General features: G+C 35.2%; 3 protein-coding genes and 1 non-coding gene across 8 annotated transcripts; 3 read left to right on the top strand and 1 right to left on the bottom strand.

Moving 5' to 3' along the window:
* Positions 1–3,398: 3,398 nt before the first annotated feature.
* On the bottom strand, positions 3,399–8,922 carry LOC125808434 (formin-like protein 5). 5 transcript variants are annotated; one of them, XM_049488153.1, is made up of 7 exons: positions 8,596–8,922; positions 6,746–7,827; positions 6,460–6,659; positions 4,906–5,141; positions 3,759–4,676; positions 3,608–3,704; positions 3,399–3,489 (listed from the first exon to the last, which is right to left on the bottom strand). In XM_049488153.1, the coding sequence occupies exons 1-6, from the start codon at positions 8,749–8,751 to the stop codon at positions 3,633–3,635; spliced, it is 2,664 nt and encodes an 887-aa protein (XP_049344110.1). In that variant the 5' UTR covers positions 8,752–8,922; the 3' UTR covers positions 3,399–3,489; positions 3,608–3,632. The 5 variants fall into 5 exon arrangements, with proteins under 5 accessions (XP_049344110.1, XP_049344102.1, XP_049344124.1 ...); XM_049488145.1 differs by having other exon boundaries at positions 3,615–3,704; XM_049488167.1 differs by having other exon boundaries at positions 3,615–3,712; positions 3,821–4,676.
* A 2,052-nt stretch (positions 8,923–10,974) lies between these two features.
* LOC125808523 (21.7 kDa class VI heat shock protein) lies at positions 10,975–12,234 on the top strand. The gene is made up of 2 exons (XM_049488207.1): positions 10,975–11,308; positions 11,949–12,234. The coding sequence occupies exons 1-2, from the start codon at positions 10,996–10,998 to the stop codon at positions 12,206–12,208; spliced, it is 573 nt and encodes a 190-aa protein (XP_049344164.1). The 5' UTR covers positions 10,975–10,995; the 3' UTR covers positions 12,209–12,234.
* Positions 12,235–12,956: 722 nt separating this feature from the next.
* On the top strand, positions 12,957–13,029 carry TRNAA-AGC (transfer RNA alanine (anticodon AGC)). The gene has a single exon. It is a non-coding gene; the product is annotated as a tRNA-Ala (tRNA).
* A 5,632-nt stretch (positions 13,030–18,661) lies between these two features.
* Positions 18,662–24,323, top strand: LOC125808480 (kinesin-like protein KIN-14N). Its single transcript, XM_049488185.1, has 17 exons — positions 18,662–18,998; positions 19,318–19,572; positions 19,662–19,806; positions 19,888–19,997; positions 20,105–20,224; positions 20,309–20,512; positions 20,997–21,206; positions 21,294–21,368; positions 21,505–21,651; positions 21,719–21,857; positions 21,962–22,071; positions 22,485–22,646; positions 22,737–22,936; positions 23,137–23,218; positions 23,312–23,416; positions 23,499–23,603; positions 23,855–24,323. The coding sequence occupies exons 1-17, from the start codon at positions 18,945–18,947 to the stop codon at positions 24,032–24,034; spliced, it is 2,403 nt and encodes an 800-aa protein (XP_049344142.1). The 5' UTR covers positions 18,662–18,944; the 3' UTR covers positions 24,035–24,323.
* The last annotated feature ends 113 nt before the right edge of the window (positions 24,324–24,436 follow it).

The following is a 24,436-nucleotide window of genomic DNA, read 5'->3' as shown; positions in this document are numbered from 1 at the left end:
AAATGGTTATGCGCGTCATTTCTAACTGCTTATTTGCCCCAATTTCTTTTAACTCTATTCATCATATAAATACTCTGTAAACTTCCTCCTCCTCTTCTTCTTCTTCTTCTTCTTGTTCTTCTTCTTCATAATTCTCCCTTCAAAGAAAAAAACTCACTGGAAAAAATGGCTACATGCGCCGGCAGAGACTGCATAATAGCCTACCGTCCTATACCCGGAAATAACCTCATCGATCCAATGACCGGCACAAAGTACTTCCTCCAAAAAGTAATCGGAACTTGCGATTTCTATTTCATCTACAAAGCTTGTTACTACACAGTCACATCCGCCATCGAAGGCCGTCTCCTTCCTACAGGATATGCCACTGTCAAGTTCATTACACCAGGCTATGAAGTTCATAAAAGCAAGGAGGTGGGAGAATCGATCCCGAATTCGAACATTATTCATAGGTGATAAATTATTCCTTACAATAAATAGAAAGTTAAGGAGGTAGTTAATTGGGTAGGTAAATGACTTAGATGTTACATAAGTTACAAGAATAAAGAGGTAGAATAATGAGTGAAATAAAAAGTTCCAAGGTTACATGTGTTATAAGAGAAATAAAAGACCCCTTCATTTTGAAAAGTTGTAGATTTTTTCTTTGACTTTGTGTCAGTATACACCTAAAGTTATCCTGGTGCGTGTTGTCCACCAAAATAAATACTCCATTCATCCCATTTTATGTGATACTTCTTGAATTTCGAGATTCAAATAAATTTATTTTTTATGTAAGTTTTTCATAGATGGCAATCTATTAGCTTAATTCAGCATAATAGATGAGATAAATAATTGTGCACCAAAATAAATATATACTTTGTTGCTAATACACATGTCATTTTGATATATAAATAGGCAGTATACACCTAAAGTTGAGAAATGAGTTTCCAGAAGAAAAAGATATATTTGTCTCTGTTTCCCGCTAAAATACTCTCCCGAATTTCCAATTCTTGATCGTCAAATGGCATATCCCATTTGGAGGAAGAAGCAAATATTTTTCAATTCCATACGATCAAATTCTGAAGAAGAAGTAATAGAGCTAATAGAGATAGGCCCTCCCCTCATATTCGATCTGAATAACCCATGGAAGATCAAGAAAATCATTACCCCTCAAGTTCTCCATCAAGGAAATCTGGTGATTTCATTTTCCGAGACGTTTGACTACATTCTTCCATACTGGAACTTGGACAATGCCAAACAATTCGTGAACGGGGCTGTGTATACGGGTGTTTCTATGTGGGATGTAACGAATGAATATGCAGGTTTTATTTTTTGGAAGCTGCCTAATCATGATGACTATTCTCTATGGGTTTTGAGATTGTTCAACGTTTACGATTTGGGTGTTGGTGATGAAATTGGGCTATATTGGGATCCTAGGTTTCAAATGGTTTATGTTCAAATTACTTCTAAGGTTTGTATGAAGAAGACATTCTCTTACAAAGTTAACAACACACCATCGGTAGTGACTCTAGAGCTAATAGAGACAGGCCCTGCCTGGACATTCCATTCGAATAACATGAGGCACACGACTAAAAAGATTACCAGTCAAGATCTCACTTTTGGAGAGCTGCGGATTCCATTTTTCGCGACGTTTGACTGCATTCTTCCATACTGGAAGTTGGAGCTGGCAAGAAGTTTGGTGGACGGGAGCATGGTGCGTGTTGGCTTGTGGGATGTAACAGAGCAGAATGACAGACCTTATAGGTATGAAGATGGAAGTTTTACTTTTAGGAAGCTGTAGTGATGACTACGTATTCTCTATCGTGCATGACATTGATCAATGATCGCGGATTGGGTGTTGGTGATGAAATTGGGCAATGTTGGAACCCTATTATTTCAAAGTTCATATTCAAATTAATTTCTAAGGTTTGTAGGAAGAAGACATTCTCTAACACACCAGGGGTAATGACTCGAGAGCTAATAGAGACAGGCCCTGCCATGATATTTGATCTGAGTAACGTAAGGCACATCAGGAAATACATTACCCCTGAAAATATCGTTCAAGGAAAACTGGGGATTTCATCTTTCGAGACGTCTGAGTACATCCTTCCATATTGGAAGTTGAACAAGGCCAAAAGTTTGGTGAACGGGTACGTGGAGCAGTTAGTGTATTGAATATAATGGGGACGAATTACCCTAAGAAGTATGAAGGTGAAACTGTTAGTTTTAGGAAGCTGCCTAATAATGTCTATTCTCTAACGCATTGTAGAATTGTTCAATGATAGCGGATTAGATGTTGGTGATGAAATTGCACTATTTTGGGATCCAAGATTACCAGCATTTATTCTCATGTTACTTTCTAAGACTGGTGATTCAATAAATAGGCTTGTATCGATTGATTAGGGGCTTGTAGAAATTGGGATATCTTCAAGTTTTACTTTCAAATTCTGTAAATGATTCAAGAACTGGAATATGAATAATATGATGATTCTTGGGAAAAAGGACAAATATATCGCCGAACTATCATAAATGGTATGTGTATACCCTTCGTTTTACTTTATGCATGTATATACCCTTGCCGTCAATTTTTTAGGTTGTGTATACCCTCAACCCAAACGGAGGGACATGTGGCATCATCCTAGCATTCATCCGATTTTAATTTATTTACCTAAAAATGAAATAACCCACTCAAGTATTGAGAGAGTTTGAATGTGAACTTGGGATCAAGAAGACTGCAAAGTTGTTGTCTATCTTGTAGATTCGTTCGAAGGTCTATCTAACGTGTGGATTCGCTTGAAAATATCTGCTCACGCGTCAAGAGGTAATTCTTGAATTACATTTCAGCAAGTATATGTGTTTTAGCATATGATTATATGTGTTCTAACATAAACGTTATTGGTTATCTATTATTCATGTAAGTAGTATAATTTTGGTATGCTTCATATAGTTTTCCAACAAATCCATGCCCGATCATATTTATATAGTGAGCTTACGAGAAAAGTGGGCAGGAATAATTTGGGGAACGTTTTAAAAGACGAATTCAAACAATTTTCTGTGACGCAACAAACTATCTAAGTTTTCTTTCTTGTTAACACCGCGAATAAATAATGCACAGGGCTACTTCCATTCGAACAAAGAATTATCAGCAAAATCGACAAAAAATAATTACAAGAACAAAAAGAATGATCCTAGCTACTACTTTTTAAGTACAAGTGGAGCTGCAAGAAGGAACACATTGATGCAGAACCATGTAGCAGATCATCTCTGAAACCGTAGCGTTTGTCAGGTCTCTGCTCCGCTCAAGTTAGCCTGCCAAGCAACGAGTCAATCTCTTCCGGGTTCTACCATGTCTGGGTTCTAAAATGAAAGAATATTTTATCCCATTTTCTTCGTTCACTAGGACCCCTAAGCAGTTATCAACTGCATAAATGGAGCGACATGGACAGTAAGGATCCATATACCCGACCCCAACTTGCTTGGGATTGAGGCATAGTTGTTGTTGTACTCAGATCCCTAAGCAAAACATAACATGAAAACAAAGAACTAAATAAGTTACTCTAGGTGGCAAATATCGTAACCTCAACATCCTAGAAGGAAGCAAAAGGAAAACAAACAAATAAGAGCTAGGTACCTTGTACTTGGTGAGAAAAATGTATTTAAGGACTGTCATCGTCTGAACTAAAATCATCAATTCGCCTGTCTGCAATAGCCGGGAAAAGCTTCTGACGCTGATCGGGTCGTGCTGAAGAGATGGCTTTATCGGGTCGTGCTGAAGGGATGACTTGATCGGGTCGTGCTGAAAGGATGGCTTGATCGGGTCGTACTGAAGGGATGGCTTGTTCAGGTCGTGCTGAAGGGATGGATTGATCAGGTCGTGCTGAAGGGACGGATTGATCAGGTCGTGCTGAAGGGATGGATTGATCAGGTCGCCGTGAAAGGGTGGATTCTGAAGTTGTAAGAGTTACATTTTCTCTCCTTGGTGTGCTATTTATCTTTCTTGGAGCATTTTTTACCTCTCTGCATACCTTATCCAAAATAACTAGAAAATCTCTAACGATCACAAATAATCGCAAACCTTCATCCCTCTTAGCATTTCCGTGGAAATAATCACCTGTGCTCTTAACCAGAGCCATTATTCGCTTTTCTTCCTCAAGTAATGACATGACATCACCCTCAGCATTCTGCACAAAGTTCTTCATGGTCTGGTGAAACCCATCTTCGTCATCCATATTCTTCATCTCTGAATTCAGGAACTCGCGTGCTTTTATAAGTGCATGGCCAAGTTTGGACACTATGCCTGTTAAGTTATCTGCGTCCAGAATTGCAGCTTTTTTCACATTTCCAAGATCACTACTCAAACCAGAGACAACTTGTAAACCGGTATTTCGATACTGATCTTCTTGATCCTGAGGCAAATCCTCGAGTAGATCATCAGACTTGATGCTAGACAAGCTCCGTTGATCCCTGGCAGCACGAGCAGCTCGTATACCTTCTGAGCGGATTATCTCCTGAACAACAAAATGCAACAATGTAGTTTTCCCGTCTATTCCTTTTACATCTGATAATTTCAGAAGCGTGTCAAGCTTAAATGCTTGTGCACCACCACGAAACGTTCCATCATTCATCCGATTGCCAGTTTTTAAAACAGCCTCAAGGAGCTTGAGAAACAGCCTGCTATTCCGGAGTTCTACGCTAGCAGCCTGGACAACAAAAGAGCATGCATGAAACACCAATGACAAAGGAATTTGGATGCCGAAAAGATAGAAGCTTCTGCCTAGTGCTCATGCATGAAGTCCACTTAGATTAATATTGGAAGCACAAATTCCAGAATATTTCAGAGTATTTCTTCCAATATGAAAACCAAAAATAAGTTTGGAGATTTTCACTCTTTACAACCCAAGTGGATAGTTATCAAGAAAACAATCTCACCTCCAAGGTAGCAAATGATTCTTTGATCAGTGACGCCTCATCCTGAAGAGTGCACATGAAAAGCAATGTCTCTAGCCTTTTGAATGCAAATGGAACCTCAACCAAAGCTTTCAGGAACCTCTCTGCCTGCCCAAGCCGAGAAAGTTCCCCATTGTAGATCCTCAGCTTCAGTTCTTCCTCAGCAGTTGGTGCCATCTTTATCAAAGTTTGAATGAGTTCAGCAGGAAGTTCATTTCCTGAGTAAATTTAAACCACTAGTCACGCTTTGATAGCTGCAAAGTCTAAGAACACGGGAAATTCCATTTCCAAGAAATATCACTCTAATTAACATACAAGTACATCAATGCTTTACCAATTGACAGCAAATAGCAACCGTATGTTGACAGTATTATCATTGTGATCATGCTACCCTAAGCGAAACTGCTATTGCTTATATATTCTGACATCAAATTTTGAATATGTAACCATTGCAAGGTAAGGCTCTCAGCAAAAGTCTCAAAAATAAAAAAGTGATATTGCAGATAAATACTGCTCACTGCAGTAGTGAAGCTGCTCCTAAAGAACATGTACGTGCAGAGAAAGGTTAAAGGGTGTCTCAAGGACAATTACTCACATAAACAAACACCGGGCCTCTAACTAGATAAAATGCACAAATACATCAGTCTAGATATAGTTTCACTTGAATGCATTTCATAACTTCACTTCCGAAGGGAGTCATCAGAAGTCGAGCATTTCATAGACTTCAGGTGAAAAGGCAATATCACACTTCTAGCTGAGTTAATAAAGCAAAGAGCCACTTATGTGGGGGAAAAAAGAAAGAAGCCAAACTCGACCAACATCGATCAATGCTAGAACTCCTTCCTTCACAAGTAACTTACCTACGTTTGAGAAAGTTTCCTCCTCGATGATATGATCTAATAAACTAACACTAGTTACATTCGTAACTACTAATGAGAAACTGTTTCAACTATTTCAGTTTCACATTTGGATACACTTTCATGTCGATTATTAATGTGATGATCCCATTTAGAATATTTTCAAGTTATCTCTGCAGTAGTGAATTAAGACATTCTAGATTAAGAGGCAGTACAACAGAGCAGAAACTTATGTAATAAGGAAGAATAATCTACTATAATTAGGCATTTGTAACAACAACTTCCATGATCAATTTCAGAACGGACAAATAGAATACAAAAGCAAGTAAATCTTTAAAGATCAACAATGAAGCAGAGGTCAATACAAGATTTACCCTCAATAGGTTCAGAGTTGGTGCAGTCTATATACCTGGTTGTGCCTGCACCTACTGCCGAGAGCTAAGATTGGCTCGAGGAATGAAGGCATGTAAATAGTTCACCACAGAAGCATAGAGTACAGCTACAACTAAATCTTTTAGGACATTCAAAAATTTTAAATGATTAGCAGGAAGGAGATGGAAAATCGACAATCAGTAAAGCACAATTCTTTCGTTGAATAACAAGATAACCAGCAAGAACAAAAACAGAAATATTGCCCAATAACTTAAAACACTTGAAAGGTGAATGTGCAGATGATCACCTTCTTTCAGTGCATCACAAACTTCTTCAGTTGTCACGTTTAAGGCTTTAAGAAGAATAGATAAATTTTGGGCCTTCTTCTGGTCAATGATTTGAATATATAGATTGGAAGGATCTTGGGAGGAGTCCTTCTTTGACCCATTCTTCTTTTTTTCAGCAGAGGCAAATCCAAATAGAGTCTCTATCTGCTCTTCATCGAACCTGTTAAAGGATATTCACTGTCTATTGAACTCCTTCCTAAATTAAAATGATTTAAAGCTGCATAAAGCAAGAAATGATGGACTTACTGGAAAGATCCTGCCTTGACATGATGCCAAACCATTGATTGGTCAGTGTTGGCTTGAACCTTATCCCAAAAGAAAGGCTTAAGCTTAGTTTTGGGATCGGTATCTTCTTCCTCAGTTGAAGCACTTGTGGATGCATTTGGTCCAAGAGGTGAAATTCGAGGTGGCTTCAAGCCCGTGGAAGGTGGCCGAGGTGGTGCTCGAGGACCAGGCTTCATAGGTGGTGGTGGAGGAGGTCCAGCTTTAGGAGGACTTGGGCCAACAGACGAAGGCTTTCCTGGTGGTGGAGGTGGTGTAGCAGGTGCAGGAGTTGTTGGCTTTGCAGGAGGCGGAGGTGCAGGTGGGGCAGGAGCTTCAGAATGAACCACCCTACCAGGGGGAGGTTTCAGTGGAGGCATTCCAGCTGGTCCCGCCCTTCGAATCTCAATTTTAGAATCATCATTGGGATTGTTATTGAATGAATGATTTCCAGCATTATTGAATGAAGATCCTAAAGCAGATGACTTATGTGATGAATAGTCACTCGAGCTTAAGCTAAGAAGAGGTCTCTCATCATTCAACCCCTTTTTGGATCTCCTACAGCACTTACAACAACAGCATATGCATAGAAGTGCTATGAGAAAGGATATGGCGGCAGCAGCGGCTATAATAGGAACTCCAACAGTGTTTGTTTTCTTACTGTCTTTAGCTGCGGATTTCTTTTTTGAGTTTTTGTCGTCTCGTGATTTAGCTGGCTTTGACTTAGGAGGGGCAGGAGGAGGATTAGGTGCTGCTTTCAATATGCGTCGTTTAGGAGCTCTGTGCCAGGAGGAGAGAAACTCTACACACCTGGCATACCAGTTTGGCGAGCCCTTCCCCTCTCCACATATAAGAAACAAGAGATTATTTTCCCTCAAACAACCTAGAAGAGCTTGCTTAACCAGCGGATGCAAGTCACCGATGTGCTTATGTTTTTCTGAGATACTTTTATGAAGGACTTCGTCTCTCACAGTTAAAACTTCCTCCGCGACATAATACTTGAGATCTTCAACAGCTTCATTAGCACGTGTTAACTCTATCCTACAGTTCAACCACAATAGCTCAACCTGCAAGAGAAGATTTTATCAAACTTTCTCATGAATGCTCATTCTCAAACATGTTCAAATCAAATCAGTATTAACATCTCACAATAATTAATTCCAGGAGAGTCATAGGTCGGGCTTCTTTTTTTTAAGAAAGCAAAGCCGTGAAAAAACGCAATTGAAAAGGCTAGAGTGATATGGAACTGTTCAGCCTGATTGATTTTGACTTCATCTTTAAAGGCTTTACTTGGGGTTCTCTTTCTCAATTATAAATCATAGGGTGGAGATGAATTATTTTTCGTTATGGCACTTGTCATGAAGTGTTTCTGCTTTGGTATTGAAGATATCAATTAGTGCGTAAATATTCAGGCCCAATCAATAATGCAAACTCAAGGGTGGTATCTCTAGCTTGTTCCAGTAGCACAAGGGCACTTCTATGCTTTACATGGGTGCACTGTTAACTATATCCTAATTTCTACCAGTTTTTTCAAAATAGATATACATATATACATATGATTTTTTCGGAAGTTAGCGGATGCACATGCACCCCCTCTATTCTAGCACAAGCAAAGAGTTGTTGTCTCTGATTAATCGACACTAACTCCACAACAGCATAAAATCATTCCACAACAAAAGAAACTGATATGGCGATTAAGAAACATATACTCCCCCTTTATCACAAACCCCAACGACTACATATTCGTCGAAGACAAGGGAACAAGTAATGTTCAATTAAGTAACTCAAAATTCTTCAAACAAACATTTGAAAAAGACAATAGAAAAGTGCGGTACCATGTCCCTGTTAATCTCAGGAGAGTTGATGAGATTGTCAAGTAAATGATTATCTGAGTCCTTCTTGCTTCCAAGTACTGCTACCAAAAGCATAAAGAAGAACACAAAGAAATGAACTACTACTCCTCTCACACCCATTTGCCCTTGAATCAGCATCAAAGAAGTAGAAAATGTTTTTCATTAGATAAACCCCACAAACCCCTTTATGCCTCAAATCCACAAAGGGCACACATAAAGATCAATTTTTTTTCTGCATTTAACCTCCCAACTCTAAATGGGTCTTCAAAAAAAAACAATATTTCCACTTCCAAATGCCTTACTCACAACGAATCTTTGAAACCCACCTCCAAATTTCATGCAAAAAAACTTAATTACAGTGACATCAAACACCATAAATCAAAAAAAAAAAAAAAAACTCTTCTTCGGCAATAATCGAATCAAAAACTCGACAAATCAAACCCACCTCCCAAAATTGTAAAATCAATGAATCACAATCTACAATGTCATTCAAAAATCAAAACCTAGGCCCCGCACGCAGAAAAAATTAAAAAAAAATTATATAAATTCTTTTTCAGTTGGGGTTTTTGTATGCAACGAGATCGAGCAAAAAAATGCTCAAATACAAATAATCATACAAGGATTGAGTGCGGGTCAAGGAGGGGCATGAAATTGACCCGAAATAAATCTTTGAGCAGAAAGTGAATTTGTTTTTGCTGTGTGTGTATGGATAGCTAGCAAAATCTACCAATCGTTTATGGCATTTTTGTTGCTCTCTGTAATTCTACATAATTTTGTTTAATCCATTTCTTTGAATTTCCCATACAATAGAAACCGAAAATGGCGCTGAAGAGATACATGCATGGCATCTCAGGGGTGGTTCATTTTTTATTTTATATGGTATTATATATGGTAATTTGCATCCTACGTGACGTCTTATATGTATTATGTCACGTAGGATGTATATGTTCACTTATTCAATTTTAAATTTATTATACAGACTCAAAATTGAAGGACAGAAATATTAACTAAAATCTCTAAGTTAAGAACATGTTTATATATCTCGCCAGAATAATATATACATAGGTTTTTTATAACTCAATTGTGACACACTGGCCAAATCTACATCCACACAACATGATAGATGTGTTTGGTATACAAAAAAAAAAAATCATAAATTTCAGTAACACACCATTAAAATGGTGTTAGACTAGGCTTAAAGCAGACAATATTAATAGTGTTGGAATGAGCTATTAGAGAAGGTAGAGTTACTCATGAACATGCAATTTTGGGCAATGATGGGTAAACCTCAACGTTCACCTGAGTTTAAGCAAATTCCACCTTCTTAAGTAGATTGTCTTTAAGGGTGTAAGTAACAACTTAGCTAAATCTCATGTCGACAAAATACATGAGAGATGATGATAAATATAAGAAAAGAAGCCTTCAACCTTATTGACGTGTGTTAAAGTCGTATCAGCATAGGCACAAAGCGAACAATATTATCATTAAGGTTTAAGAGAATTGTGTTGTTACATGAGGTTAACTAATTTGAAAATTGAGAGTAATTTATAGAAGTGCCTTTTTGTTTTCAGTATTCAAAAGGAGTACTGGATTCCAACCTGCTATGGCCATGAATTTTTTCAATATGAATCTGACAGATTCCATCTGCTTATTTTTTTGCCTTTAGTGGATATGCAGAAATAATGCCATTTGGTAAAAGCTAATTTAATTCCACAAATGAAGAAATATAAAAAAAAAAAAAAAAGTAGAAAGAAAAAATTGGTGACACTAATCATCGTCATCATCAGCAGATAATGCACTTTTAAGTATTCCTTTCACACTTCTCTTCATTACTAGAATTACATTTATATCAAAATAATATATGAAATTACCTATTTCATATAGAATGTGAGGTTATAATTCTAAGATAAACTTATTTCGAATCAAACGACGCCTTATATGACAAACAGTTGGTTATCGCAAGTGGTTGAGTCAGAATTTTCACTAAAAAATTTAAAATATGAAGTAGTTGGTTGCGGTAAAATGAGGAAGAAGCCCAAAGGAGTTCAACGGTATAATTTTCAGCTCCGAACCCCCCTCCAGTCCTATCTGACTCTGACCTGCGTCTCAATTCAACGACAACCGTTGATTTATTGTGGTGTTCCACAAGTAATTTTCTCATACTTTTTTTTTTTTTGTATATAAAAGAGAAAAAAATCTAGAAAAGAAATATATTCTCTTATCTTTACAGAACATTTTTTCAAATATTCCATAAGAATTTATTCTCTTCTTTGATTATTTGTACCACTAGAATTAGTATTAGAGAAATTCAAGTCACAAATTCTCATCCACCATTATTCAAATTTCCTATTTTCGATTTTTTCATCCTTGAAATTTAATTCAATGACTAGTTACAAACAACTTGAAGTTCAATTTGAAGAACCAAATCCAAAAAAATGGTGTGTTCCATTAAAAGAAGATGTGTTTGTGAAATTCATGAACAAAGGGAATTTTATAACACATAAGGCTTTGTGTGAAGGTTCACTTTTTAGTCCACTATTGTTTGGCAAATTTTTTGATCCTTCTGATGCATTTCCACTATGGGAATTTGATTCAGATGTGTTATTATCCAATGCAAAAAGTTCCAATAATAATCAGTACAAAGTTGATTGGATTCAAACTGAGACAGATTATGTGTTGAAAGCAGAAATTCCAGGTGAGCAAAGAGAGATTTATTTAATTTACCTGAATTTTATATTGTTTTATATAAACGCTGATTCAAGATTTGAATTTTATGGATTCTGAATTCTAGGTTTTTTATTTTACTTGAATGTCATTTAGTGTAACTATAGTATTGTAGGATTTAATTTGAAAATATATTGATAGTAAAAATGTTATATTTTTGAAAGATCCAACATGTATCTGACAATATTTTTGAAAAGTTCGATATTAATATAAGTAGAACTACATATAGGATGCTTCTAGTAGTTAGTACCCTACACACTAGACCATGTAGGCTGTTGAATTGCCCTCGTGAACAATTCAACGGCCTACAAGGAAATATACCTACAACTCCATTGGCTAATGTCCCGCGGAGCTGCAACATGTTGTAGTTCTCTTGGCGGGCCATAAGCAGGGGTAGAGCTTCATGTAGGATTGGTTCAAGTTCCCATTCTAGAGGCGTATCTATGATGGATTTAACGTATTCAACTGAACTCATTGCTCTCAACTAAAAGTATTGTGTACATATGAAAAAAATGTCAAAATGTATATACTCTTATTGTAAGACTTCTTATAGCGCTGCCCCTGATTTGCAATATTAACTCGATTAACACTATTGACATCTGTTGCAACAGGTGTTGGTAAAGGTATCATTTGTGTCTCCGTTGAGGATGGAAAAGTTTTAGAGGTAAGTGCCCAATTGAGGCTGAAAGTAGAGACAGGGACGAAGGACTGGAGAGCGGGGAACTGGTGGGAACACGGCTGTGTTCGGAGGATTGAGCTGCCTGAAAATGCAGACTGGAAGAAAACAGAGGCACTAATGAGTAATGGTGATCACAAATTCTTAGAAGTTAAAATTCCAAAGATCCCTCCAAATATTTGTGATGTACCTTGAGGGAACCAAATTAAAAAGGGGCAAATAAAGATTATTTCTAGCTTTTCTAACAGAGATGTATAAAATGTAATTGATATTTTGGAGGATTATATATTGATCAACAAAAGAAACTAAATAGTTAAATATAATGTATCATTTGGGAAGATATATATAGGAACATGCTTGACATATTAATATGTAGGATTAATTCGTTTTACTAAAATTTTCATAGTTTAAGGCGTGTCAAGAACATTCTTCTTACGAATATTTTGTTAATGTAGGTAATTGGCTCAACAAAGCAATACAACTCCCAGATACTGAATAAGTACCACAAGGAGTCAATTGATATGTCATATCACTATGATACCAACTTGTCATTTGTTCCTTGAGTAAAAATAATTGAATTGTTGATAACAAGAATGGTAGGACGCTAAAGAGTTGGCTATGAGACTAGTGAAATTAGGTAATCGATTAAGTAATTCACATGCATGATAAAAGAGTATTCAAATTCTAGTATGTATTTATTCACTCGTATTAAAGGAAAAAGAATGTGAATATAGGAGGGAATTCGAAACCTAATTCTACTTCGATTCTTTGATAAAATGCTTTGAAATATCTTCTCCTACCCTATGAAGTAATGGATCTCGACATTATTATGTTTATAAAAAGCGAAATAGTAATAAGGAGTTGCGGGAAAGTTCCCTACTCAAAAGAGCAGCAGCAACCTATGATTAGATATAGTTTTTCTCTGCAAACACTGTTCACACATGGGGATGTAGCTCAGATGGTAGAGCGCTCGCTTAGCATGCGAGAGGTACGGGGATCGATACCCCGCATCTCCATCTTTTTCTTAATTAGTCCAACTTTAGTTTATCAACTCTTGTTTTTTTTTTCATATGCTTAGACATACTAATATAATTATTATATTGTTGATGAAGCATGAAAATTTGCAATAAAATTGGAAAAATCTTACCCAATTTAGTTCATAATAATAATAAAAAACTTATTTATATCGAGTGCTTACATCAAATCAATAAATATATGACATGTGTTTGTAGTTTATAGAGTTTTAGTACTTGACCATACCTCATTAATATGCATACTCACCTAATCAAATCACTTAGCTAGAATAAATTTGTATGATTTGATATAAACAGCAAGTGCGAATACGTTTTTATTGTTATGAAACAAACTCAATAGGACCATTCTTATGTCAATGGAACCCAAATTGATAAACTTTCTTATCTACTTCACAACTTTTTTTCTTTATTAGAAGTTACTTTTTTAACGCAAATACTTAATCAAAGATTAAACTAGAAGAGAAGAAAGGGGTTAATTAAGCAATGATTTCATTCTTTAATTAATCAATTCACGCAAATTTTTCTTTATTTATGCCTTAATTTTCTGGAAGGATAGCTTATAAATCTTAACTTCAAAATTTCCTTTCAAAAGTTTAAATAGTTGGTCAAAAACAACCTCATAAAATTGGTAGTTTCTTGTCAAGTCACAACTAAAAAGCATAAAGTATTTGTAAAACTGAGAATTTAAATACAACGACCAAACGTACCAAGTTGCAAAAAATTCAAGGCCACATAGTGATTTTTCAACTACTTTCAAAGTTCTATCGAAATGCACACGTAAATTAAAGGTGATAAAATTAGCTCATAAAAATATGACTCATCCAAAATCAGTGACAAAATTATGCACAATTTTACTTCCGATCTTAAATTGTGAAACTCGCCAACTTCATAACTTTGAATTAGTGTAATATGTACACAATCAATGACACGATCAGAAATTTTATTAAGGAGATTCGAAAAAATTCAACTTGCCATCTAAAGCAACTTTTGATCAAATATTGTCCTTTGATGTGCTCTTGTTTAATGGATATGTATATACAACTACTACTTTACTATGCCTATTTATGATCAAATTAAAAGTCGTGTTGAAAATTGATAACTTATAATTTAGTGATCGTTTCTTTTTTATAATGTTGTTTGTCGGTTAATTTGTGTCTATCTCAATTAATTTTAGTTCATCAAGACTAAGAAGAAATTACCATCTTGGATTTGAATCTAGTGATTTCTTGCAGGCCACCAACTTTAATTTGGACGTTCTGCTTCTATGTCTTATTCAGTTTCTTCTCTTGTTAATTAATTAGTTGAGAAGATATTATTTTAAGTCAACAATCTCATTCTCCAACAAATAATTCACATTCATGTCCGACTAAACAAATTAAAGATTTGCCACGTGTAACTTCAATTATTTGCCATTTGGCCTTCAAAAAAAAGGAAAAAAGATAAATATACCCCAAATTATCGTAAATGATATGCAGATACCCTCCATCATACTTTTGGGCCATTGGTGCCCCTGCCATCCAAAAAGTAGAGTGGTTATGTCATTCCCTCTAACGGAAGACTAAATAGGGACACATGGCAAAATCTTATTCGTCGATCCGTATTTAATAAATGTCAGGTCAGTGGATAAGATTATGACACGTGTATGTCCATTAGTATAAAGGGTATATATGCTCTAGTTTTTGAACGGCAGAGACACCAATGTCCCAAAAGTATGACGGAGGGTATCTACATCCATTTACAATAGTTTTCCAAAAAAAAAAAATACAAGAGTCAATGCCATCTAAAAAAAATTGTCCTCTAATTTCCTTTTTAATTTTCACAAATTAAAATAGTCATTCACATTTGGGAAAATGGGAGTACTTATAAATTTTTCAAAGATATTACAAGGATAACAAGAAAGAACCTATAAATAATAATAATACTGCATGCAGCTGGCAGTCCACAATTAATGTAACACACAATAGTGCCACATTTAATTTACGCACACCTCGACTAATTGCTTTCATAGATACTTGTCACCTCCCAACGGAGCTAAAATAGATGAGAATAAAAGTAGTAATTTTTGTCTATGCTCTCAACTAATAGTTGTTCTTTTTTTCTTGTCTTTACTAGGATTTAAACATGCGTGAGACCTTACGATTCTAAACTCACTTCATTAATTTAATGTATTTTAAATTAGTTTCTTGACTTGAAAGCGACCTTTAACTTGACAAGCAAGCGTAAAATGACATACATGCAAAACCTTGCCAATATATGTTAGACTACAGTATTATGTACTGTTACATTAGCGTGAAAGGACTGTCATATATATTTACCAAAAAAGCCATAATATATGGAGGAGTAGTTATAGTATCATAACAACTATTTGTTTGATGATCACCACTAAAGGTTGTGGTCGAGTGATAAATAATATTTCTCCAATTTTAATAAGTAATTTCGAATTCGAGTCATATATGTATGAAACCACCTTTGATAGCTAGAAAGCTCTTTATCGAGCCCTAAAATGAAACTTCTTGACATGAATCTGAACTAGTCGGTGCCCGATTCGTATATATTATATGCAGGGGCGAAGCTAGGTGGGGCCGTTCATGGGTTCGAACGAACCCAGTAGTTTTTTCGTAGACCCTATATTTGTACTAGAAAATTAAGTAATAACTTGTGAACCCCTAAAAAAACTAATTGACAGGTCACTGATAAGGAAGGAAAAGAAATTTTAAAACCCCAAACTCCTAATACTGACTCCGCCACTGACTATATGCCAAAGCCATATTATATGGAGAAGTAGTTATAGTATCAGGAGTTTTTTTGTTAAAAGAACATGGCCAATAGCATGTATTATTCTTTACGCTTTCAAGTTCCATATTTGATATTATATATCCTAATTAGGCAACTACATAAATTTAATATTGCCTGTTCAAGAAGCAATGAACTAATATAAGCCTATATTATATACAAACAAAATATATTTCCACTTCATATATTATTTAGTTAATTAACTCCCTAGTCGACATTTTAGTCTCTAGCCACGCACTATACCAAACGATTGCTCAATGCTCCATTTTGGTAACAAGCTAAGCATAGAAAAATTTAATGAATATGAAAAGAAAGAGTTCACCAATAGGGTTGTTAAACAGACGGGTTGAACAAAATTTTAATATGACAAAATATGTTGAGTTAATAAATCGCGAGCCATCAACTCAACTTAAGGTTATTTAGGTTGAGATAGACCGAGTAAAGATGACTGAGTTATATATGAGTCATAATTCAATAGCTCAAAGTTTTAAGTTTTTTAATTACCATACAAAATTAATGAACATTATATCCTTTTTCTTTTTGTTAGTATGATTATATATACCACATATCAAAATAATATTAATAAGATTTCTCGTGTGCCAATCTAGGCTATACATATTTAGTCCAAATTACCCCATCGATTAGATATGAGCTTAATTATGTGGATTAAAATAGATTGATTTAATAAATAAACAGGTCAATAATCTAATCAAACTTAAATAAATTTGGCCGATTATGTTATTTTGGGCTAATTTTACCACCCCTCTATCAATAACATAATTTCCAGACTATAATTAATTAATTAATTAATTAAATACTATTTTGACCTCCGCTCACCAACAAGAAAAAAAGATAAAACTATAATAAGGTGGATGAAATGGTGACACCTAAAAAGGCAAGAAGTTAACATCACACCTTTGAAAAAAGGTCCCTCGTGGTTGTGCTCTTTTAATCTTAGGTGACAACTAGAAATAATATGTGATGAAAACTTTAAATAATTAAAAAGCCTATGTACATGACAGTCTTTTACACATTTTGTCATGTTAACTAAACACGTTAGGCATAAATTCAAAGTGTTGAGATTTTTTTTTTAATAGTAAAAGACTATCTAATTGTGAAAATAACACATGAATATGTTAGGCTAATGAAGAAGATTAAGGAAAGGTGTGTTGAAAAGGACTATACGGATTAGTACACAACACCAATAAGTGAAAAGATATATTACCAATGCTATCTTTAATGACATTATTGGCATATTGAGAGCACTAGAAAAACATTATATTATAATTTATATCCAATGGGGGAAAAAGGTAAAAGGTTAGAATTGTATTCTTGACATACATAGGAAGCAAGATAAGGCAAAAGATCGATTCCATTTGTTTTTTAACTCAAGTTACCTAAGCATATATAGACATTATATATTTTCTTAAAATTATTGAAATGTATGTCAAGTTGAAAATACTAGCTAGGTGTTTGATTATATCTGAATTATTTATAAATGACAGCCTCTTTGATCCTAGATGATCCAAATCGATTGATAAAAATTTATGAACGGAAATAAGCTCCAAAAGCTTCTTCTTTTTTCACTTGCTTTTAGCACGATATTATCCTTTCAACTTAATTATCATATCTTTGGATAAGTATTGGATTATATTTACTAATGGTGCACAATTTTAAAATGATAAAAATAAAGAATAGAAAAAGAATATGTAAAGTAATATTGAAATTTAAATATGTTAGATAAGTTTATTAAAAGCTACACCAACGATTTCTAAGCGCCATATGGAGCCTCGTTGGAGGACCCCAATTCCCCCACCCAAATATTTAAATCCTCGACCGGCGAAATGTAAATGGAAGAAAATGTAACTCGTAATAATTTATCTAATAATATTTGATTAGATAGATATATAGTTTAATAAATTCTTTTACAAATTTGTGATTTTATACGTATTCGTGGAATCTTTACGACTTAATAAAAACATTTATATTAAATAGAGACAAATATAGTATTACAACATCGAGTTCATTTGAATCTTAATAATTTTGATGCATAGGTAAATTTAAGTTTAAAAAATTACTAAAATTGTCAGTCACCTACTAGAAGCAGGTGGTTTTTTTTGCATTATGAATCAGTGAGAAATTTCCAATCATTCCCTATCGAACTAGTTCACTGTAAAAATGCATGGTGGAAAAAATATTCTCACTAAAATAGTGAAAAACAGAATCGATCCGATCAAATATTTGTACGAATAGCCACTAAAGAAACTTTAATAGAATAATAGTGAATTCTAATTAGTGAATTATTGAATATATGAAACAATAATTTTAATAATATAACACTTTCAAAGCTTAAATCACGAATCGACTTCTCCTACCAACAACAAAGGATATCTTAAGAAAAATTAAAACTATATAAATAACACAACAACAAATTTAGTATAATTTCATAACTGTAGGAGGACGTTAAATACATACACATACATTATCTCTCGATTATTTTCGAATGACCCACAACTCAAGAATAAGCAAAAAGGAAAAACAATAACAAGTAAATATCAAAATATAGTAATGTTTTGTTTTATCAAAACTATAAGAAAATAGTGTCATGTAAAGTGGAATCGAGAATAAAAATTTAGGTAAAAAAAAAAAGAGTACATAATAGAAGTGCTAGTAATTATAAGTATTAAATTGGACCGTTAGGGGTATAATCGGTAGTCCGTATTTCAACGAATCCAAAAAGTCCCTAGCGCCTGCTTCCATTTCAAAAAAATTCAAATTCTCCAAAACTTCGTCGTTTTACCCAAGCTTCCGTCGATTCAGACAGATCAAAACCAAATTCCAATTAGGGTTGCAGAGCGAGTGAGAGAGAGAAGACAGTAGAAGATAATTAATCTTTTTTTTTCTCAAATTCATCAGTGTGGGTTTTTCAGTTTACTGCAATTCAAAGCAACGGCAGTGATAGTATTTGGGGATATAGCTTCGATTACAATCCACGGACCCACTTCTTCAAAGTTCAAAAATCCCCAAATCAAATCGTTGATTGTAACTTCTTTGTCTTTTCTCTCTCTTCTTTATCATTTCATAATTACGAATCTTTTTTCAGAATGGCTCCTACCAGGAACCAGAACAGAGCGCCTCTTCCTTCTAGTCCTTCCAATGTAAGCAATCATTTCTTCTCTGTGTATTGTTTTGTGTTTGTTTTTGGCTTATTTTTGGAAGATTGAAGAACCCCATGTTTTGATTTTGGGTTTTAATTTGTGGGTGTTTCGGAATTTTTGGTTTTTCGGGTTTTTTTGATTGATTGAAGAACCCCATGTTTTGTTCTTGGATTTTAAGTTGCGGGTGTTTTCGAATTTTTGTTTTTTTTCGGCTTGTTTTTGATTGATTGAAGAATCCCATGTTTTGTTTCTGGGTTTTGATTTCTGGGTGTTTCTTAAGTTTGATTTCTGGGAGTTACCGATTTTTTGGGTTTTGCAGAGTAAGTATGCGACAGATGACATAACAGTAGAGAAGAAGAGGAAAATTGTGAATCCGAGAATGCCGACTGCAGCTACTGGTGGTAGACCAATTAGGCAAGCATTTGCAGTGGTAAATGCGGCTCCAGATCTGGCTCCAGCCAGTGGACCACCAAGTACTGCTGGTTCAGATGGCCCTGTCTTTGAGTTTACAAAAGAGGATGTTGAAGCTTTACTCGCGGAGAAATTGAAAACTAAGAACAAGTTTAACACTAAGGTGAGATGTTGAATTGATTCTTCTGGTTAATTTACCATTTACTTGCTAAGTTATAGAAATGTTAATTTGATTTATATTGTTCCTATCAGGAAAAGTGTGATCTCATGTCAGAATACATAAGAAGACTTAAGCTTTGCATTAAGTGGTTCCAACAGCTTGAAGAAAACAATGTCACACAACAAGCATCACTTAAAAGCTTGTTAGAGTCAGCAGAAAAGAAATGCAACGAGATGGGTATGATTGTGTTCCTCTTGTACAAGTTAGTGCTGTCCAATGAATAATCAACTTACTTTAGCTCTTTTGCATTTTTCTTAGAGGTGTTAATGAAAGCCAAAGAGGAAGAGTTGAATTCAATCATAATGGAGTTAAGGAAAACCATTGAAGCTCTGCAAGAAAAATGTGCAAAAGAGGAGTCAGCCAAATTGGTAAGAGGCTGGGCAAATATCGTGTTTCATAAATTTGGGATTTTTGTTGGAGCTTCCCCTGTGGCAAATAATAGCTTTGTCTCTGAATTACTTGACATTTTGATCAGGAAGCGATGGATTCCTTTAGTAGAGAGAAAGAGGCTAGAGATGCAGCAGAGAAACTGCAAGCTTCAGTTTCTGAAGAGCTCAAGAGATCTCAACAAGACAATTCAAGTGCAACTCAAAAGGTAAGGAGATGTACAAGGTATTGTTTTGGTTTGATTATAGTAGTGAATTGCTTGGTTGGATTTATGTCTTGCTTATATCTGCAGATTCAATCACTAAATGAAATGTACAAGCGGTTACAGGAGTATAATACAAGTTTACAGCAGTACAACAGTAAGCTCCAGTCCGAACTTGCTTCAACAAATGAAACATTGAAGCGAGTGGAGAAGGAGAAAGCTGCTGTTTTTGAAAATCTCAGCACTCTCAGAGGTCACTATACTTCTTTGCAGGAACAGCTCTCTTCTTCTAGAGTAAGTTTTAGATTTTCATGTTGGTTCCTTGTCTCCTGTTGTTAGCATCAATGCAGCTTATTTGTTTCCATCTCCACTATTTGAATACTTATATGTAGCATCTGGTCAAGTTAACTTATACTCTGCAGCAATGTAAATGTCTGCTTCATTTTAGGAATTAAAGAACTGCTTTTTCTTACTTGAAGCTTTCTGTTGCTTTCTGCAACCTGTAGCGACAACTAACTTTATGGTCCGGTAGCTAAATTTGACGGCATTATGGCACTATTCAGATTTCTAGATAACGTTTCTGATTCTTGGGGTTTTCTTGGTATGGTGTTTTTCTCCAAAGTATTATCTGCTTGGTCTGTTGATGTCTTTAAGTATCTAACTTTCTCATGGATTATTTCTAAATATCTGGACTTGGTAGGCTGTATAAGCTGAAGAATGGCTCTTGTGTTTGTCAACTACTGAGTCATTTTCTTATTCTTCCTTCTTGCTTAAAAAGGCTGTTCAAGATGAGGCTGTCAAACAAAAAGAAACTTTAGCAAGTGAAGTTGGATGTTTGCGGGGAGATTTACAAAAGATGAGGGATGATCGTGATCAACAGTTGTATCAAGTCCAGGTTCTAAATGCTGAATTACTAAAATATAAGGAATGTAATGGGAAATCTGTTGCTGAGTTAGAGAACATGACAGTAAGGGCAAACGAGCTGGAGGTCCGTCTTGTTTTATTTGTTTGTCTGAACTTCACAAAGCAATATATATTTGTAGTAAACGGCCTTCTTTCTTGGTTTTTTCCTCAGGCAAGTTGTCTGTCTCAATCTGAACAAATTAACAGATTGCAAGAAAAACTTACTTTTGCAGAGAAGAGATTAGAGGTGCGTTACAATATGGCATGAAAACACACTTTCGCTGTGTATATTGAGATTCCTTTTTCCTTTCTGGGATTTCTATAGTCCATATACCTCATAAGCTGTAAAGATATTTCTCTTAAATATTTTATCACTTTGTCAGATGTCCGACATGTCAGCACTCGAAACCAGATCAGAATATGAGGAGCAAAAGAAAGTAATTTTTGATTTGCGTCAGCGTCTTGTTGATGCAGAAACAAAAGTTGTGGAAGGAGAGAAACTTCGGAAAAAATTGCACAATACTATACTGGTAAAGTTCACATACATGATACGCAACTAATATCTTAAAAGTTCACTTATGAATGTTTCTTATACAGGAACTGAAAGGCAACATACGGGTTTTCTGTAGAGTGAGACCTTTATTATCTGAAGATGGTGTTGGTGCAGAAGCAAATGTCGTCTCTTTTCCATCTTCAATGGAAGCACAAGGGAGAGGCATTGACTTGGCACAAAATGGTGAGTATGTGTTTCTATCACATTTAACCAGATATTAATTGTATTTCAGTAGAGTGCTCTTGATGGTTATCTGTTAACATTGATTTAATATTTCTATTACCAAGGACAAAAGCATTCCTTCACATTTGACAAAGTTTTCACTCCCGAAGCTTCACAAGAAGATGTTTTTGTTGAGATATCCCAGCTTGTACAGAGTGCTCTTGATGGTTATAAGGTGATGTATTTTTAAACATTGTACAGAGTGCTCTTGATGGTTATTTGAGTTACTCATTCTCTGCAAGTCTCATGTTAATAAAGAAAAGCAATTGATGCTTGCTGTCGTGTGATGGTTATAAGGTGATATATTTTTAAACTTTGTGTATGAATGCAAGTCAGTAGTCTCGCGTTAGTAAGTAAAAGCAAATGTTACTCTCAATGAAATGCTCTTAAGACCATGGAAATGTCATAGTGTCTAAGGTCTTATGTTCCAAGGATACTTTTGGTATGTGTCAAAAAGCTTTCTTTCTTTCTTAAAACTCTATGTCCAGACAAATGCCGCCGTATTCGTTTTTCTTTTGATATGTCAAATCATTCAATTTAGAAACACAAAAAGCCTCATCCATAGCTGATTCTCATCTATTTTTTCAGGTTTGCATATTTGCTTATGGACAAACTGGTTCTGGCAAGACACATACAATGATGGGCAACCCAGAAAGTGCAGAAAATAAAGGACTAATACCCCGCACTTTAGAACAGGTATTTGAGACCCGGCAGTCTCTTCAAGCACAAGGGTGGAAATATGAAATGCAGGTGAGAAATTGTAACTCTTCTTGATCAGTAATTAGTCTGTTTTTCTTTATGTTTGTCTTTTCTGACATTGGTTTTCCACATTATCTTTAGGTCTCAATGCTTGAAATATACAACGAGACTATTCGGGACCTTTTGTCAGGTTTCGATGCTTCAAGACTAGAAAATGGCGGAAAGCAATATACAATCAAACATGATGCAAATGGCCACACCCATGTCTCAGATCTGACAGTTGTAGATGTTCAAAGTAGTAGCAAGGTTTCTTCTCTTCTAAGGCGGGCTGCACAAAGCAGGTACAAAAATACAGCTTCTCTTTTTTTCTTAGCATTTCTTTTCTTAAATTTAGTTTTATATTTTTTCATCAGTCTTTGCATAAAATAGGATGATTTAGTGAGGAACTTATTTTATTTTAATGCTTCTTGGTTCCTTTATTTGGTGGAACCCAAAAAGATTTTAATTTCGAAATTTTCATCTTACTGAATTATGCATGCAGGTCTGTCGGCAAGACTCAGATGAATGAAAATTCTTCAAGAAGTCATTTTGTTTTCACTTTAAGAATTTCGGGTGTTAATGAGGTGAGAATATATTGTATGTAGCACGCCATTTGGATCGTCTATTTCAGAACTAGATTTTTGAATGGACTAATAGTTTCATGTCTATGTATGTAGAGCACAGAACAACAAGTACAAGGCATACTCAATTTGATTGATCTTGCTGGCAGTGAGCGCCTATCTAAGAGTGGGTCTACTGGAGATCGGTTGAAAGAAACTCAGGTTATTTGAGTTACTCATTCTCTTTACAAGAGATTCCGATTTTTAGAAATTTACGCTAAACCTATCTCTGACTTTCATTCAGGCTATCAACAAGAGTTTATCGTCTTTAAGTGATGTTATATTTGCGCTTGCAAAGAAAGAGGAGCATGTACCATTTAGGAACTCAAAACTTACATACCTTCTCCAGGTAAAATTGCTTTTACTCCAATTTAAAAACAAGGATTGGCTCTTTTATCTTATTTTGAGTCCTATGATGTGTCGAATTAGTATGCGTTTTGAGCTAACTAAACGAAAGATAGAAAATACCAATGGACTGTTGTATCTGTTTCCAAAACTGAGTAGGTTGTCATCAAGTTATTTTGAGATATGTCAAATCCAATGGCATTACTAATGCAGATTGTTGGTACCTGTATTTCTGACTGTTGCATGTTTAATCAGCCCTGTCTAGGTGGTGACTCAAAGACGTTGATGTTTGTCAATGTAGCACCAGATCCTTCTTCTACTGGTGAGTCCCTATGTTCACTCCGATTTGCAGCAAGGGTTAACGCGTGTGAGATTGGGATTCCAAGACGTCAAACAAGCATGCGTTCATCAGATTCTCGCTTGAGCATTGGCTAATTTTTCATTTTTGTGTTAATAGAACACTCGTTCTAGTTTTAGGAACCGCGTGTGGTCTGTATTATTCTATATGATTGGCATATGATTTTAACAGAAGTAAAACACACCCTCTAACCGAATCCACCTTCGATTTGTATAGTGTGGAGAGAGAAGAATACTGCCTTATGTATCTGTAATAGCAAAGGGCCTTTCCCTTTGAAACATTTATCTCCTGATGTTCTTTCACGAAGTTACCTAAGTGTTGTAACTTTCCATTTTTACAACTTATTCTCCTTTTGTTGTAACTTTATATTACATCTTTTTTTTTTAGTATAAAACAAATAGAAATAAGATCTGTGATCCAAAGTTCATTTGATTAAACGTTTGTTCCGGTGTTACGTTGTAGCTCATATAGTTCATCTG

This window comes from Solanum verrucosum, unplaced genomic scaffold, assembly GCF_900185275.1.
Source record: "Solanum verrucosum unplaced genomic scaffold, falcon-dt-bn FXZP01000277.1, whole genome shotgun sequence".
NCBI lineage: Eukaryota > Viridiplantae > Streptophyta > Magnoliopsida > Solanales > Solanaceae > Solanum > Solanum verrucosum.
This window is presented reverse-complemented; position numbering and strand designations above follow the sequence as displayed.